This window comes from Mya arenaria, chromosome 17 (genome assembly GCF_026914265.1).
Source record: "Mya arenaria isolate MELC-2E11 chromosome 17, ASM2691426v1".
Classification (NCBI taxonomy): domain Eukaryota; kingdom Metazoa; phylum Mollusca; class Bivalvia; order Myida; family Myidae; genus Mya; species Mya arenaria.
Window position 1 is genome coordinate 37,632,381 of NC_069138.1, and position 17,223 is coordinate 37,649,603.

At 35.6% G+C, this 17,223-nt stretch overlaps 1 protein-coding gene across 2 annotated transcripts in view; it reads left to right on the forward strand.

Annotated features, from left to right (window-relative positions):
* LOC128223951 (ubiquitin carboxyl-terminal hydrolase 20-like) overlaps window positions 1-16,360 on the forward strand; it is a 30,487-nt gene extending 14,127 nt beyond the window's left edge. Inside the window, exons 12-22 of one of the 2 annotated variants that reach the window (XM_052933470.1) lie at window positions 75-179; window positions 753-910; window positions 1,372-1,437; window positions 2,262-2,388; window positions 2,746-2,809; window positions 3,580-3,685; window positions 4,333-4,414; window positions 4,954-5,062; window positions 7,362-7,412; window positions 11,272-11,374; window positions 12,637-16,360. In XM_052933470.1, coding sequence (XP_052789430.1) covers window positions 75-179; window positions 753-910; window positions 1,372-1,437; window positions 2,262-2,388; window positions 2,746-2,809; window positions 3,580-3,685; window positions 4,333-4,414; window positions 4,954-5,062; window positions 7,362-7,412; window positions 11,272-11,374; window positions 12,637-13,151 — 1,486 coding nt within the window. In that variant the 3' untranslated portion in view covers window positions 13,152-16,360. The remainder of the gene's footprint in view (window positions 1-74; window positions 180-752; window positions 911-1,371; window positions 1,438-2,261; window positions 2,389-2,745; window positions 2,810-3,579; window positions 3,686-4,332; window positions 4,415-4,953; window positions 5,063-7,361; window positions 7,413-11,271; window positions 11,375-12,636) is intronic. The other variant, XM_052933471.1, reaches the window with a different exon arrangement.
* Window positions 16,361-17,223: the final 863 nt, after the last annotated feature.

A 17,223-nucleotide genomic window follows, 5' to 3' on the forward strand; every position in this document is an offset into this window, starting at 1 on the left:
GTTATCATTGGAGAATGGTGTTAAAGTAATCATCTGTATAAAGTATGTGCAGCTCATTGACATGCCTATTTCAGTTGGTTTATGGGCCCAATGGTGAACCTTCAAGACTGCCTCGCAGCATTCTTTTCAGCAGATGAACTCAAGGGGGATAACATGTACAGCTGTGAGAAGTGTAAAAAGTAGGGCTAGTTCATTTAATTTCATTTTAATTACTCTTATTATTAATGGATTTCTGTAATACTTACATTAGTGCGAAATAGTATAATATATAGAATTTCTAAATGAATGAGTTCATGTTTACAGTATTGTTCTTTAATTATTAGTGAATTCATTCTTAGATACTGAATGATGACCATATTGTATTTAGATTTTTATATCATAGATGTCAATGTCTCCTTGAAATAATATGATATTGAAAAATAATTGTTGTATGATTAATGAAAGTAGTGTTGAACTTTGGACGTGATATCACAAATGAATAGCGTTGAAAATGTGTGTTCTATGTTGTTAACATAATCGTCATTAACATTAAAAGGTGAAATATTTAATGGTGTGCTGATATATCAAAGTTAAACAAGCAAATCTTAAAATCAATTGTCTCAACATTTGTGAAAAGTATCACAGGTCTCCATGAAACTTTCATGATTAAATATTTGAAAGTTCACAATGATTAAGTTAAGAATGTTGCTAACTTAAACAGTTAAAGGCAGTTAACATTGGCCCAATGTTAATGATTGTTAAATCTTTTTCAGACTTAGGAATGGCTTGAAGTACTCCAAGGTTTTGGAATTGCCAGAGGTGCTCTGTATTCACCTGAAGCGATTCCGCCACGAGTTTTACTCCTCCAAAATCAGCACCTATGTCTCATTTCCCCTAACCAACTTGGATATGAAACCTTACCTACACAAAGGTTGGTAATGAGAACTCAATAAGGAAACTTTAATGCAATGTTATAAAAGTAGGTTAATCTCTTAAATGACAAAAATAATGTTTGGAAACTATTTTTGTAAAAAATGCTCCAAGCTAAGAAAATTAAAAGTGATAATCATTGAGGAAATTACTTAGGAAATTTAATATTTTTAAAAAGAAATGAAGAAAGTAACATTCATCAGCGCGTTTATCAGCCTTTAAGTACTCAGGTGTAAATTACCAATTTTACCAAAAGTCTTATGTGATTTTATATGGGTAAAAAATGTTGATGGGTCAATTAAGCTTTTGTTGTTTTCCTCAAATCAAAACTGAAGGTCTGAAATGAAAGCCCTGACTCATCACACAATCTGATAAATGAATGTACCGGTAAGTATGAAATTCTTCAATGATGAGTGGTTAGAATTCTTTTAAGAAGTAAGTAGAACTGATTTTTTGTTTCAGATCACACCAGTCAAGTCACTGTCTATGACCTGGTGGCTGTCATATGTCACCATGGAACAGCAGGAGGTATGGTTGGATTAGTTTATAGGGGTCTTCAGCCAGATGTATAAATCTGGTTAATTCTTTGATGTGGTTTAAATTTGCCAAAATGGTCGTTGATAAGTCAATATTTTTCAAAAATAATATTAACCAATCAAATCATGTAAGTGTGCTAACAAGCATAAACAATTACCTGTAGACAACCGATAATTCTAAGTTTAATATGATTGGCTGCTGCTAGCTAGTATTAAGAATATTCAATATTAATTGTATAAAATTATATGTTATATCTTGGTACATTGTGCACACTGTATGGATGAGATTGTTAGTTTTATGTTGATACGATGTTTTTGTTCTTATCACATGTGACATTACATTATGTTGCGTTAGTTAGCATATATGGTTACCCCTTATGTATCGACCAGTATCCAAAGCCGGTTTGGTCGTCATAATTAACATATATGTTGAATAACTCATTAATAATATCAATGTGTTTCTAGACCAAATTGAAAAATCAGACCCTAGGGTAACATAGATTACTCATTTGGGTTCTATGATCAGGTTCTCACTGTGCAAGAATAGGTGAGGTATTATCATAGCCTAGGTGGTTTTATCATCATTGCTGACTTTCAAGAACTAAATTCTGCAAGAGACAATACACACATATGCAGCAAGACCCATAACTCTGGCTTTTATGATTATTGAGTAATGCCCCTTAGTCAAGAGTGTTCCCCATGATAGCACAGATGGTCTAGGATATACACAGAACAGTATTGCCAGTTTGATCTTCAGTATATGACCTCATATAAGAACTGTTAACAATCATAAAGGTAATATGCTTACTATTTTAGGGGGTCACTACACAGCATACTGTCAGAATGTGTTCACGGAGCTGTGGTACGAGTTTGATGATCAATATGTGACTGAAGTAGACGTGAGTCAGGTAGTCAACTGTGAGGCTTATGTCCTCTTCTACAGGTAATTGATTAAAAGTTTAAACACATAGTTCTGTAACCTCTGAAGGTCTGTTTACTGAATGATAATTAACTGAGAAATTGTCATAATCTTCATTCTATTGTGATACTAATAGTGCATGTAAACCATAGTTTGTAAATGGCTTCAAATATGTGCTTATTGTTTCAGGAAGCACAATGACCGCATGATTAATAGATTGTAAATGGCTGCAGATATGTATGTATTGTTTCAGGAAGCACAATGACCACATGAATAAAAGATTAAAGATAGCATTAGATATATATTTATTGTGTTGGGTAGCACAATGACCACATGAACAATAGATTGTAAATGGCTTCAGTTATATACTTATTGTTTCAGGAAGCGCAATGACCACATGCACAGTGTTCGCCAAGAGGCCATGGACCTCATGAATAATCGAGAGGTGTGTACCCAGCCACTTAAGATTTTAAAGCACCAGCTTTATCAATAACATTATAAGGGGGGTTTGCAAATTATTTCTCACTAGGGAAAACATGTTGTTTTTAGTGCAGATGTGTTTTTGTCTGTCTGTCTGTCCGTTTGTCTGTCTCTCTGTCCCTCTTTTAGATTCACTCCGTATATCCAAAATCACTTCAAAGATTTTTATGAAGCGAGGGTCAAATGTTTACCTCATAGAAATGAATCAAGGTCAAAGTTTAAAGTCAATGCTTCCAGCTATTGATTTGGTGTGACCATAACTCCTAAACCCAGTGAAGGATTTTCATGAAACATGGGTCAAATGTTCACCATATCAAGATAGCATGGAGAACACACATTACATGTGGGCTGTCTCAATGTCAAGGTCACAGTTCAAGGTCAAAGGTTTGAGCCATAGATTTTATGTCTGCTCAATGTCTACTTAACCCCTTGAAGGATTTTTATGAAATTTGGTTGAAATGTTTACCTCATCAACACAACACCCACAATCCACTCTGTATGTCCCAAATTAAAATGTTTTGCAACAGAATGAGACAAGCATTGGGGGGAAAATGTTGAATTAAAGTTGGTTGGCATTATAAACGGATTCAAACATGGTTCATTTGTAAGCCTGAAGTTGTCTGTATGCATTTCAGCTGAAATAAATGGATATAGACCAACAATAGACAATTCTCATTCTATCAGAATCGAAATGCTGGAATAAGTAAAAATAATAATTTTACGTTATTTTTTCAGCCAAGCCTGATGCATTTCTTCGTTTCCAAGCAGTGGATAAACAGATTTAACACCTTTGCAGAACCAGGACCTATAACAAATGATGATTTCCTTTGTCCACATGGAGGTGCGATATGTTCCATAAAATCATGAACCATTTGAGATTTTAGAAAGACTAAAATAGTTTGAAAAAATGTAAACTTAATGGTTTTAAAAATAAAGTATTCAGTTTTGCTTAAATTTCATATAGGAACTCCATATATGAAACAATTTCAATGTTTATATCATTGTTCACCTATTCATGCGAAACAGCAAAAGCCAAGTACAGAACACAGTGTTTGAGTACCCATATCACTGGCTGCCCGGCACATATTTACGAGTGGTCTCAAGTCTAATTCTAAACTGTGTCTCATATAAGAGCAATTTCAAAAACTTCCAAACTCATTTATTCTACCTTCTTTATATGAACTCTATATGAATATTAAGTGTGAAACGTAAATGTGTTGATAGTTACAGCAATTTTAAATTCTTTGCTACATGCAACATTGTAATGAAATGAAGATTATCACTTCCAAGTTTTGATTCTGAACTCGTACTTGTGAACATCATAAACATCAACTTGTATTCAATATTCAAAATTCGACGAAATTGACTCAGTCTGCTTTAACAACATTTGATTATAATGTTTATGGGAAAACAATATTGAGATTGATGACCAGCACAATTATAATGTATTTATGATATAATCATGTTATGAACTTACATATTTCTCAGGAGTTCCACCACAGAGATTAGAGTTTATCGGAGACCTTGTGGAGCCTCTTTCGCAATCCATGTGGGAGTATCTGCATGATAGGTAGGCAAAGTTTTGTGTACAAGAGATGATTCCATACACAGTATGAAAGTATTTATGAAGAGAGTGTGTATGTTAATGATTAATATAAAAAGTTACACTTGCATGTTTTTGTTTTTTAAAAACTTATTCAATGCTTCCACATTACACCTTCATCAGGAAGTGACACCAACGTTGTTTTTGTTTTTATAAACAATCAAAAGTGCTTAAAGTGACACTCATAATTAAAATTTATACATAAACATGTCTAACAGACATAAATTTTGAGTGATAAAACTTTACCTATGTACTAAATGATGCATTTATGGAAAATATTAATTACTGATAACAAGATTGAAACAGTGTATTAAAAGCTGAAAATGCAAAAATATTAAATGACTGGTGGGTCTTGAAAGATTTACAATGATTAACTGTCTTCTCATAAGGTAGAAATACCATGTTTTCTGCACCTTTCTTTCAAGTTAACATGGTATCTTTAAAACAACATCATTGTTTTCAATATTTATTCATCCTTTACGGTAAATTAAATGTCTTACACACAGATTTGGAGGAGGTCCCGCCTGCAATCACCTGTTTCCATGTGGACAGTGTCATAAACAGCTGGAGATGTTGAGAAACAGGCAGAAAAAAGAGCTAGACGAATTTATTAAGGTTGGATTTATATATTGTTATTTGTGAGTGTACACATCTTGAATGTAAACCTATTTTAGTGTTTCTTCTAGGCCCTTAATGCCCGCAAAGGTGGGCAATTTGGAATCGCACTGTCTGTCGTACGTCTGTCTGTTTTTCTGTGTCAGGGTTCTAACTTTGTCTTGCAGGGAGGGATTTTAAATAACTTGGCATTAGGTGTTAGGTACATAAACACATGTGTTGGGTGCATGACCCATGCCCCTACCTCAAAGGTCAAGGTCACACTTTCAGGTTTATCCTTATGAAATGATGCATAGAGGCATATACAGTATAATTGGTTGTGTCTGGGCTGTAACTCATCATATACTGAGGGATTAAAAATAAATTGGCATATATGTCATTGGTACGTAAAGGCTTATGCAAGAATTATGACCTTACTTCAAAGGTCAAGGTCACTCTTGGAGTTAATTCATTATGAAAGGCAGTGTTGTGTGCAAGGCCAATGTCCCTTTCTCAAAGTCCAGGGTCACTCTTAAAAGATCAATCATGGAATGCTGTAAAATGCACTCAGATGGTGTATAGTTGGCAGTTTCCAGGCTGCGACTTTATCATGCACAGATGGCTTCTAAAATTACTTGGCACATGTATTTTATTTAAAAAAAAACGTGATAAGTTGTGTGCAAGACCCAAGTCACTACCTCTTACTTTTAGCTTTTTCTGAATGTAGACATTGCATTATCTTTTAAACAGGATGGCAGTTCGGGGGCATTGGTTTTAAAATACTATTGGGTTCTCAAAGATTTTGGTTATGGTGGAATTATGGCTCTTTTCAAGTTCAATTTATAAAAAATGTCTAGACCATAGCACATGAATGGGTTCTCATATTTAAATTATGTTTGGAACACATGTTTAAAACTATGAAATACAGGTCAAATTCGACTTTGGTTACAAACATTTAATTTTTGAAGGAGTTAAGGCTCCTTTTTAGACTTTGCCAAAAAAAACTGTGTCTTGGCCGGTATTCATAAAACATCTTCAGTCATTTTCTATGTTAAGTCATTTTCTATGTTAAGTCATTTTCTATGTTAAGTCATTTTCTATGTTAAGTCGTTTTCCAAGGTTAAGTATCTCACTGGTCATATTGTATAATAATTTGATAATATCTAAAATACTACATTCATAAATGTATGTAAATTAAATGTTTTTTTCATGAAAAACCACTTGCACTTTCTTTAAAATTGACCATGAAAATTATAGGAATGTGACTTGAGATAAGAAATGACTTTAAGATGTGTTATGCATAGCGGTCCTGGACAATAACACATGATAAAGTTGATGTAATTAAACAATATATTGTACGCATGCTCAACTCCATAAGTCAGGTTTTACTTTGTTTACAATCCACTATTTTTGCCCAAATTTGGTATCATGATGATAAGACAAGTACCATGGATTTTTATAACTATTTGGTACATGTGTTAAACACTATAAAATACTTTTGTTATGGCCCCTTTTGAAAGGAAAGGATTTACCATAGTGTATTCGGGTATCCATCACTCGTGTGACAGCTTCAGATGAAGTTATTAGGGTATAGGTCCTCTCCCTAAAAACGGGAAAAAATGCATTTTTATGTTGGGGGGGGGATACACACTTAGTTTAGGAAGTCGTATGCATTACTAACACATGCCAGGGTAGGCTTGTAGAAGATGACATGTATGATGTGCTAGGTTGCCCTTTAGGAAAGTGTTTACAGTGACGTGTTACAGTTACTTATACGCCCATTCATAGAACTGGACGTTTTATAGTTTTACGTGCGGTGGACAGGTTGTATGTTGTATGCTCCAGAAGCCTTTTTCCAATCATAACCTTATTTGGTCACAATGTGTATGGGAATAATATCTTGGACAAATTTCCTAAACAGCCATATTGCTCGAGTCACTCAAGAGTTATTGCCCTTAAGTTATATAAATAACCTAAAATTGGTCTTGTCCAATCAATTACCTCAGAAGCCTTCATCCAATCACATGCACCACCAGATTTGGTCAGAATTTGAATGGGGTTAAAATCATGGTCAGGTTTGATAACAAGCCATGTCAAATCAGTCACTCCAGATTTATGGCTCTTGAAGTGGCAAAAACTGTTAAAACAGTGTCAGCTCTCTAAATTTGGCTTAAGATACATTTATTTATTACCATACCTGGTGTCCTGGGGGGGGGGGGGTATTTTGTGATAGTTTGCACTTTTGTAAGATTTAAAATACCATGCCTTTTGTTTAATCCTGGAAGAAACACTAACACTATATTAGTTTCCTCATACACAGCCAAGGGTGCCGAGAAATAGGCAGAAAACTGAGCTGAAGAAGTTCATTCAGGTAAGATTTAGGGTATACATGTGAACAGGGCTTCTAAACGTTTGGAACCTCAATCGGTCCAGACCCAGCGACATACCGGTTTCCAAAGTCTGTTTGCCCGAAGAATTATGTCATACATTTTCGCAATGTGTAATCTGTGTAATCTGACAATATTTTTTCAAGATGTTGCAATTCAAACGAGGAACACTTCGATCGTAATTAATTGCGTTTGGCGGTAAGTGGGCATACAACAAAATGTGAAACAGTATTGTGATTTATTTGCTTAATGCTACTACAGTAGACCAACATTCATAATCTTTAATTAGCAGATATATCTATATTTATAATAAGTGCTTCTAAAAGTTCTATATCTACATTATATCAAAATGACGTAAAGGGCACACTCAGCTTTCAGACTCTGTAGTTATATCAAGCGTGTCGCTGTTGATATCCTCTAGTATCAGGGCAGGACTAGGTTAATTAATTCGGGATTTTAATGCTTTCGCGGATTAACAATGACAATTGTATTCATTGTATTATGATAATGGATCTTTGTAGCAAAACTGTGACAAATGTTTCCATGAAAAAAAGATGGCGAATCACTTTAATGTAATGAAAACAGCAAAGTCAATTGACACAGATGGTTATCGCCTTCAAGGATGTCCCCTAGCCCCTGCTAGTTAGGGATGTAGTATGACAAACACTGTTTGTGTGTTACAAATTCTGGGGGTTTTCTTACTGACTATGCCAGTTTGGACCAAAAAAAAAAAAAAGAACAATTTTCAGGCTGATTTTTTTAGCCATTTTCTGTAGCTGTAATTGGTCTGGCAAAGTCAAAATCATTCCAGACCGGCAAATTGTCTGTTGTTAGAAGCCCTGCATGTGAACATAAGCACTGTATGAAACATGTGAACAAACACACTTTGGGCAGGGGACCAGCCTTTGATCACTTGTTTCTCTGTTGACAGTGTCGCAAATACTTAAAGACAGAGAAAGGAGCCTGAAAAAGTTAGAGGCTATCCATCATCTGTCTTTATGTCATGACATTTAACTTGTTCATTTCATATTCCTTTTAAATGTTGTTACATACCTGTAAAAGTACTCTTGGGGGCTTGTACACATACCTGTGAAAGTTCTCTTTGGGGCTTGTACACATACCAGGGAAAGTTCTCTTTGGGGCTTGTACACATACCTGTGAAAGTTCTCTTTGGGGCTTGTACACATACCAGGGAAAGTTCTCTTGGGGGCTTGTATGCATACCTGTGAAAGTTATCTTGGGGGCTTGTATGCATACCTGGGAAAGTAATCTTGGGGGCTTGTACACATACCTGTAAAAGTACTCTTGGGGGCTTGTACACATACCTGTGAAAGTTCTCTTGGGGGCTTGTAAACATACCTGTGAAACTTCTCTTAGGGGCTTGTACCTGTGAAAGTTCTCATGTGAGCTTGTACACATACCTGGGAAAGTTCTCTTGGGGGCTTGTACACATACCTGTAAAGGTACTCTTGGGGGCTTATACACATACCTGGGAAAGTTCTCTTGGGGGCTTCTACACATACTTGGGAAAGTTCTCTTGGGGGCTTATACACATACCTGGGAAAGGTCTCTTGGGGGCTTATACACATACCTGTAAAAGTACTCTTGGGGGCTTGTACACATACCTGGGAAAGTTCTCTTGGGGGCTTGTATGCATAACTGTGTGGTACACATGTGGGCTTTTACGCATACCTATTGAAGTACACCTATAAATGGATACCTGTGAACATACACAATGTAAAATTAATTATTCCCCTCTTCAAAGAATAGAAGGTTGATTGCTTTGCACATGACGGTCGGTCGGTCAGTCCGTCAGTAGACCAAAGCTTGACCAATTGATAACTCAACAATTCCTGGATGTATCATTAAACTTGACATGAAGGTTGGGCCTGACCAGTAGATGACCCCTGTTGATTTTAGGGGTCATTAGGTTAAAGGTCAAGGTCACAGTGACCTTTAACGGCAAAAGGTTGTCGAAGCTTATCCAAGTGATAACTCGACAATCCCTAGACCTATGTTCATCAAACTTGACATGGAGGCTGGGCCTGACCAGTAAATAAACACTATTGATTCAAGGGGTCTTCAGGTCAAAGGTCAAGGTCACAGTGACTTCGAATGCTAAAAGGTTTTCCGAGTGATAACTTGACAATGCCTGCATTCAAGGCCCTCAAACTTGACTTGGAGATTGGGCCTGACCAGTAGATGACCCCTATTGATTTAAGGGGTCATCAGGTCAAAGGTTAAGGTCACAGTGACCTTGAATGCAGACTAGACAATTCCTGGACCTATGGTCAACTTTACATGAAGGTTGGGTCTGACCAGTAGATGACTCCTAATGATTTTAGGGGTTATCAGGCCAAAGTTCAAGGCCACAGTGACCTTAAACATGAAAAGGTTAACAAAGCTTCTCTGAGTGATATCTCAACAATGCCTGGACCTATGATCATGAAACTTGACATGGAGGCAGGACATAACCAATTGATGACCCCTATTAATTTTAGAAGTCATCGGGTCAAAGGTTAAGGTCACAGTGAACTTGAATGTGAAAAGGTTGTTTGAGTGATAACTCGACAATGCTTGCACCCATGACCCTCAAACTTGGGGGCTGGGCCTGACCAGTGGATGACCCCTTTTAATTTTAGGGATCAAGGCCACAGTGATCTTGAACTCAAAGAGCTTGTCTGTGTGATAACTCGACAATACCTGCACCCATGGCCCTCAAACTTGGCATTTAGGTTGGGGGTGACCAATTGATGACCCCTATGGATTTTGAGGTCATAGAGTTTAAGGTCAAGGTCATAACTCATTCATCATTAAAATTTATGTCATATTTACTTATTCCCTGCTGCTAAGAGGATATATTTTTATCGGCAAATATCAGTTATCATCTGAACATGATTAAAACTGTACCTTCTATCCTCAAACTTTGAATGGTCATAATCTTAAAACTGCCTCAAAGGCATTCAATGTCAATGAAAAATCAGCTGTCATTTTGGTCCATGCATATTTCATTTAATTGTCCTAATGATCCTGACAACATGGCGCTCAGGGGAGCATAATGTTTGACAAACATCTCTTGTTCATACCTGTGTTTGTACACAATTTGGAATAGCAGACATATAGGGATTGCTTTCCCCGATAGCATCTTTGTTGAACTTTCATTTCTTGTAATCACTTTTGAACCATGAAATAAAATTTCGTTTTCATATAATTTGGCGTGCTTTCCTGAAAAACTTACTACTGTCATTAGACTGCAATATATTTTATCTCATAAACACCAAAATTAAATTTTTAACGAGCTGCTAAGCCACTTGTGAAATCTGTGTTTTGGTGCTCACTCTGTGAAATACGACAATATTACACTGAACCAAACACTTATCCTGAATATCATACCTTGAACATTGAACATTTCAATGCAGCGAGGAATTTAAGTAACAGTATAAAAAACTCCTTTAGTCACAGGGATGTGATTTGTCTGCCGATTCACGGATTTAGGCGGATCTAAAAGCTTCAAGGCCCAAAAAAATAAAATAACAAAAGTTTTTTTAATTGGTGAAAAAAAAGGTTAGCTAGTGGCTTTTGGTTGTTGCTTTATTAAGACATTTCAGTTTGCTTCAAATTTGAAGTCAGGCAAGCCCACAAAAGGGCTTCTAAGTTTTGCTTTTGCGGCAGGTTGCTTCACCCCCATTGACCTCCATTGGGGGTATAAATGGTGGCAATCTCATTTTCAAGCCTTTCAGCTGCCTGGTCAAACACATCCCTGAATCTAGGTCAATTCAGTGACTTGTGTATACAAGGTTAAATGTGATTTTTTTTTAAAGATTTTTATATGAAACATTTCAGTTGAATGAGCGGTTTAAGGAAGAAGACAACCCCAGTGTTATCTACGCCATCTCCATGACCTGGTTTAAGGAATGGGAAAACTTTGTCAGGGAAAAAGAAGATCGTAAGTTTATTCTTATGGTGTCTTTTAAATAAATAAATGTCCATTATATAAATGCCATTATGTTTGACAATCTAAAGGTTTTAGATGAAAATCACAGGAACATGAAAGAAAACCCCTGAATCATTATACCACCACTTGTATCAATGATTTAAATCTGTCGACCCTTACAGGAGTTATTATTGGATGCTTGGATAGTAAAGGGTTGATTGGGTAAAATAATCTTTTGACTGGGTTAAATAATCTTTAACTGGGTTAAATAATCTTGAGTATACTTAATTAACACAATTGACTTAATGGTCAATGTCCACTTTGGTTGCAATGCACTTGTTTTTTCCAAATTATGATGCATGGACAATGACTCATGCAAATGTTGACTGATGTAAAAACATTTGCGACAGCAAATGTTAAACCCATAAATTGCAGGTCAAATTCGACTTCGGTTACAATCAACTAAAGTTTTTCATAGTTATGTCCCATTTTTATGCTTCCCTTCGAATCCCATCCGGATTCGTCCATGCTTGACTGGATTATGGCCCTTTGAAATTGGCAAAATTGTTACAATTGAACTTTTGAACACAATAGCGGTTTCTTTCGAAAACCAGCCACATTTAACCATGCATGACTGAACTATGGCCATTTAAATTTAAAACTGGCAAAACATCTTTAATTTAACTTATGAACACTAAAGGGTCTTCATTTATTATCTGATCCTTACCAATTTTGATTTGAAATCTTGGGAGGTTTTGTATCATTTCTTGAACTGGCCATATCTGGCCATATCTGTCCATACATGACTGGATTAAGGCCCTTGAAAAAGTCAAAATTGCATTAATTGAGCTTGGGAACAAATTAGATCCTCCATTTAAATCTGATGTTTGATGTTTACCAATTATACAGTAGTTAGATATCTATTAGATCTCCAGGTTTTTTTTTCCAAAGCTGCCTAGGTGCAATAAAAATGCAAGCATGACTAGAATTTGGCGCTTCAGATTTGAGACACAAGAGTGGCTTCATTTATCAAAGAATCTTCTCCAAACTTAGACATTAGTTAGATGTCCATGACAGCTTTGCTCCTGTCTTAAATCAGCAAGATTTGCCAATACATGACTGGATTGAAATTGTCAGAATTATTGCTTACAAATTTCTTATGGTCTTTATAAATATGGAAAGTGATGAAATTAGACAAGCCAGTAGAGCACAGGCCCTCATGGGCCTCTTGTTCATGAAAGCGGCATCAATAACTATAAAATTGTTATTTACAGAACCCCCAGACAGTATCGACAACAAGCGGATCAGCGTTGTGAAAAATGGCCAACTTGTTGTTCGGCACAATTCAGACCATGGTCAATTGTCAGGTGAAATGTGGGAGTTTCTCTACAATATCTACGGTGGGGGCCCCGAACTTATCATAAAACAAGTTACGCCCCCTCCTGTTGCCGCACATAGCAAAACTTTAGCCGAACAAGCAATGAGCGCTCATGCGAATAGGTCAGAAAATGCCAACACCGAAAGAGGGGATACCAGTAGTAGGTCAGGTGATACTAGGCAAAGTGGAAAAGGAGAGTTAAGCAATGAGTCTGTTGAGAGAGTGAAAGACCTTGACGGAGGGAGTAGTGACCTTGGAGAAAGGTCAACTGAGGTTGAGGAGACACAGGCATGTTTGCAGAAAGAGGATAGTGAAAGGATAGAGGATGATATGGATACAGAAACAGCTAGACTTACTTATGATAATCAGGAAATGGAAGTCTTCATAACTGACAAGGAAAACAGTTGCTAAAGATACCTTGTGAAATATTGTTACTTATTCAAGAACAGAAATATTTATACTTATTCAAGAACAGGAATTCTTGTCAATATGTGAGAAAATGGTTTAATGATTGAGACGTTAATGTACATGTCACGTACATGTACCCTGATGTAAATCAATATTTCATTGTAAAGCTATGTTACTTCATGTACCGGTAATTGAAATGAAGATATTTATGTTGTAACATTTACCATGCAAGAAGATGAACCATTGTGAGATATATATCTTGTGTATTATGAAACAGCGATATTGACTTATGATTTTGAAGATAAGATTGTTCATGTAAAACAAATTGAACTTCCAATTTGTAGACATATACTTACAAATTTTGTTCCTTTTTAATTCTTGCTTTAATTTTGAATAATTTGGTTTCCTTCTTAGAAATTATTATTATATTGTTCTTTTGTTGTTGATGATGTATAAAGAAATACTACAATGGATATTTGTTTTATGTCAAAATTTGTTTCATGTCAAAATAAGACAAAAAATGTATGTGCACAGCATCCTGTGGACCGATTTATTGTGTGTGTTTAAGTATAATTGCCTAGTTGAACTGGATTTAAGAATATAGGAACAACTTTTATAAATATGAGTGTCAGATTAAAAGAGTATTTAAGAATACATGAAAAACAGTGTGTAATAGTATAGCTGCATTGTAGTACGATACATTCTCATCCTGTGAAGTGTAGTGACACTAATGTGTGTGTTGTTGATGTTTAACTATATCAAACATACTACAGTTCTTCCAAGATTTGGGGAATGATTGGGGTATGTTCATGCATAATAATATCGTGATATGATACGAGTCATAAGTACTTTTGTAATGTTGTCATTCCAGATTTCTTCTTATTTGCTGCTAGTCAGATTAATATGTGTACACACCAAATAACTCTGAACAGACTGTAGTATTTGTGTTCATTAATGCTTGGTAATGCAGTTTTGAACCCGAGAGTGCTATTATCACGAATCCTAGGAGAGGTTACGTACATCGGAAAGATATTTGACAATACAGGGATGATAAAATTCAGAAATCAGGATTGAAAGTTTTCCGACTTTTGCGCATTTGTAATTATTTTTTGCTGGACATTTGCATTTTGAACAGGCTGAAGCTTAGAAAAATATTACACCAGGGGTCTAAGCCTATTAAATCTGCTTGTGGTCTCAAGAAGGGCCGCACTTTGAGATTATCCCACAGGTATGAAACAGCTGTTTGCACTGTCTTTGGTACATGATCGCTGTTTGCACTGTTAGTCTTGGGTACATAACCGCTTCATGGATTCTAGAATTTTCTACAATTTATTGTATGTGTTGACCGTTACATTGATAATACATACGTTACCTGATGAAGGTAGATCAGGGTTTCATTTATTTTCTTGTTTCAAGATTTATTTCACATCTGTTTCATGTTGAAAACGCACATTTATTTGCATTTTTATTTGAGAAATCCATGATACTCCCCTTGAGTAAGTAAATACATTACAAGGATAATAAAGTGACATGCAAAGCAACCTTATACATGTGTATGTATATGTAATTTTTATGAGTTTGTATAGCAAGGAACTGTATGATGTATACACCCTGGGTTTTGACAAACTATACCTAAGCCACACTAAATCGTTATGTAAGTGGTCTTTACCGCACACATTTTTACAGAAAATGCAAGAAAGTAAAAAAACATTCAAGTGGCCATTCCAATTTTACAACAAAATGGTAATATAAAGAATTGTCAGTCTGAATGATTGCTGTGTTTTGATACTTGTAAAAGCCAAAATTGGGTTCCTCCTGCTGGAGTACTTGCTTTAAAATTAGACTTACAGGGGAGAATCAAGTTACTTTTGTTGAGCACTTGTTCATTTTTATTATATTGTTCTTTATATATCACCCTTATTATGCTGTTTTTAGAGTAAACATAATTTTTGTTTTGATTTTGATTTCCACTCCCATCTTTTTATTTTGCCAAAATTTATTTAAAAAATTATGTTTTAGGCTCACCGATGAGTAGTTTTTCCATACCCAACATGTAGGTTTGAATAGAACTTGTGATAAATTGCAGTCTGTGTTTGCAAAGTTGTATGATGTAGAGATAAATGTTATCGAAATCCCAGGAGTTCATCTGATAAATGAATGTACATACTTTGACTTAGCAATACCACACATTTTTTACATAGTTTGAATTGTCCTCTTTTTTACACTTTCATTATAAGAAACAGAAAGTCATGAGAATATTCAAATTACTGACAGAAAAAATAACTTCATAAGCATTCTCTGATTTATTATTTAACCTCCAAAAAGTATAAGCCAGTCTCTGAGAAAACCAGGAATTGTGACATTAAGTTATAGGATATCAATTATGCTATTAAGCTGCACTCTCACAGATTGAAAGTTTGGACGTATTTTTTAGATTTGTCTCAGAATCAGTTCCTTAGTTTCAATACAGTTATTTAAGTTAACTCACAATAGAACAGATATCAATTGTTCGGAAAACAAATTTCAGAGGGACAAAGGATTTGTCTTTGTTTGTATCAAGTTTCCAGAAGTTAGTTGATACTTCAGGTATTCAAAGAGACTGGCTTTTATGTATTATTCCCTTACAGCTTTTAGACTTGTCCTCATGTGAGATGTGTTCTTGTATGCTCAAACTGAAAATTTTGTTTTGTTAGGCCATACCAAATTGTTTCTAGGTTTAGTGTCAGATTTTCAAATTCAAAACTACCCTTCCATGAACGAAAAAAATGTCCAAAAGAAATATGCATATTATTCTTATTAAAACTTCTTTGAGAATTATACGGCAAAACATACTCTCAGAAAAGCTATTCGGGACCGTGGAACTCGGACACAACTATGCACTTGCAGGTTCTTAAATACCAACAGTAATTCTTTAGTATGTTTTTTTATCATGCACATACAAATACTGTAAATTTTATACTGTATTATACTATCATATAAAGTTTAATATATTTCTTTGACATATTTTGGTTTTTGAGAACTGTTGCTTGTTCAGTTTTGAAAGCTCAAAACCTTATAACCAGATTGCGCCATAGATGGAAGCAATTCGGCATGGTCTATCTAATCACCATAGTAATGCTTCTGTATCAGAACTTACCGAAATTGCACCATGTTTTATTTAAGCCATTGTCACCCTTACTTCTTGTTATTGTAAAATAAAAATCCCAAATGAACCTGTGTTTGCTATGATTATCCTGCTGAAAGGTAGAAAACAAGTTATTGTGACCATTGACTCAAAGTGTGACCTTGACCTAGGCCTTGCACGTGACACACCCGTTATATATGATCATCTTGAATATCTGTGATGTCTCATTGAAAATGTGTTCCTAGCAATACATAAATCTTATTATAACCAAGTTACAGTCGAGATAAACTACAAAACAACCGTTTGATTAACATTGACCCACAATGTGACCTTGACGTACATAAATAGTACAGCTCTCCTTAATATACCCTCGACATACAAACTACAGAGCACATCTTGCTCTTGACACATCATGTGAGTGTGTGATCATGAAGAACTTGCAGTCTGAGCAAAGTAAATCCAAGTAATTCTGACCATTAAGTCTGACCTTGACCTATAACCCTGGTCTACTTGTCACGAAGTCAGTCTAGATGAGCTGATTATTGACTTGTAGTGCAGCATTTCTTACAGATCTGGCTGGAACACATGGCACTGTCTGGTCAGGACAATGGTGAACATTAGTACAGAAATGGCAACCAATTTAGGATCCAGTGCCAGTTAGGAAAGCAAAAACTAAGGAATTTTTACCACTGGCCACCAATGTGACCTACATGTATGCGTGCCACAAACAGATTCGACATAATGAGCATTGGTGCCAAGGAATCCAAGGAGACATACTGTTTGTATCATTATTATTATGTCTCCCCCTTTTGACAGGAGATGTAATATTCTGTCATTATTATTAGTTCACTTCAAACTTTGTTCGGAGCAGAACTCGGAAACTAAGGAAATGATTGAAACTTAAGCATGTTTCGAACAGCGACATTTGTCCAGAGCATTAAACCAAAACAG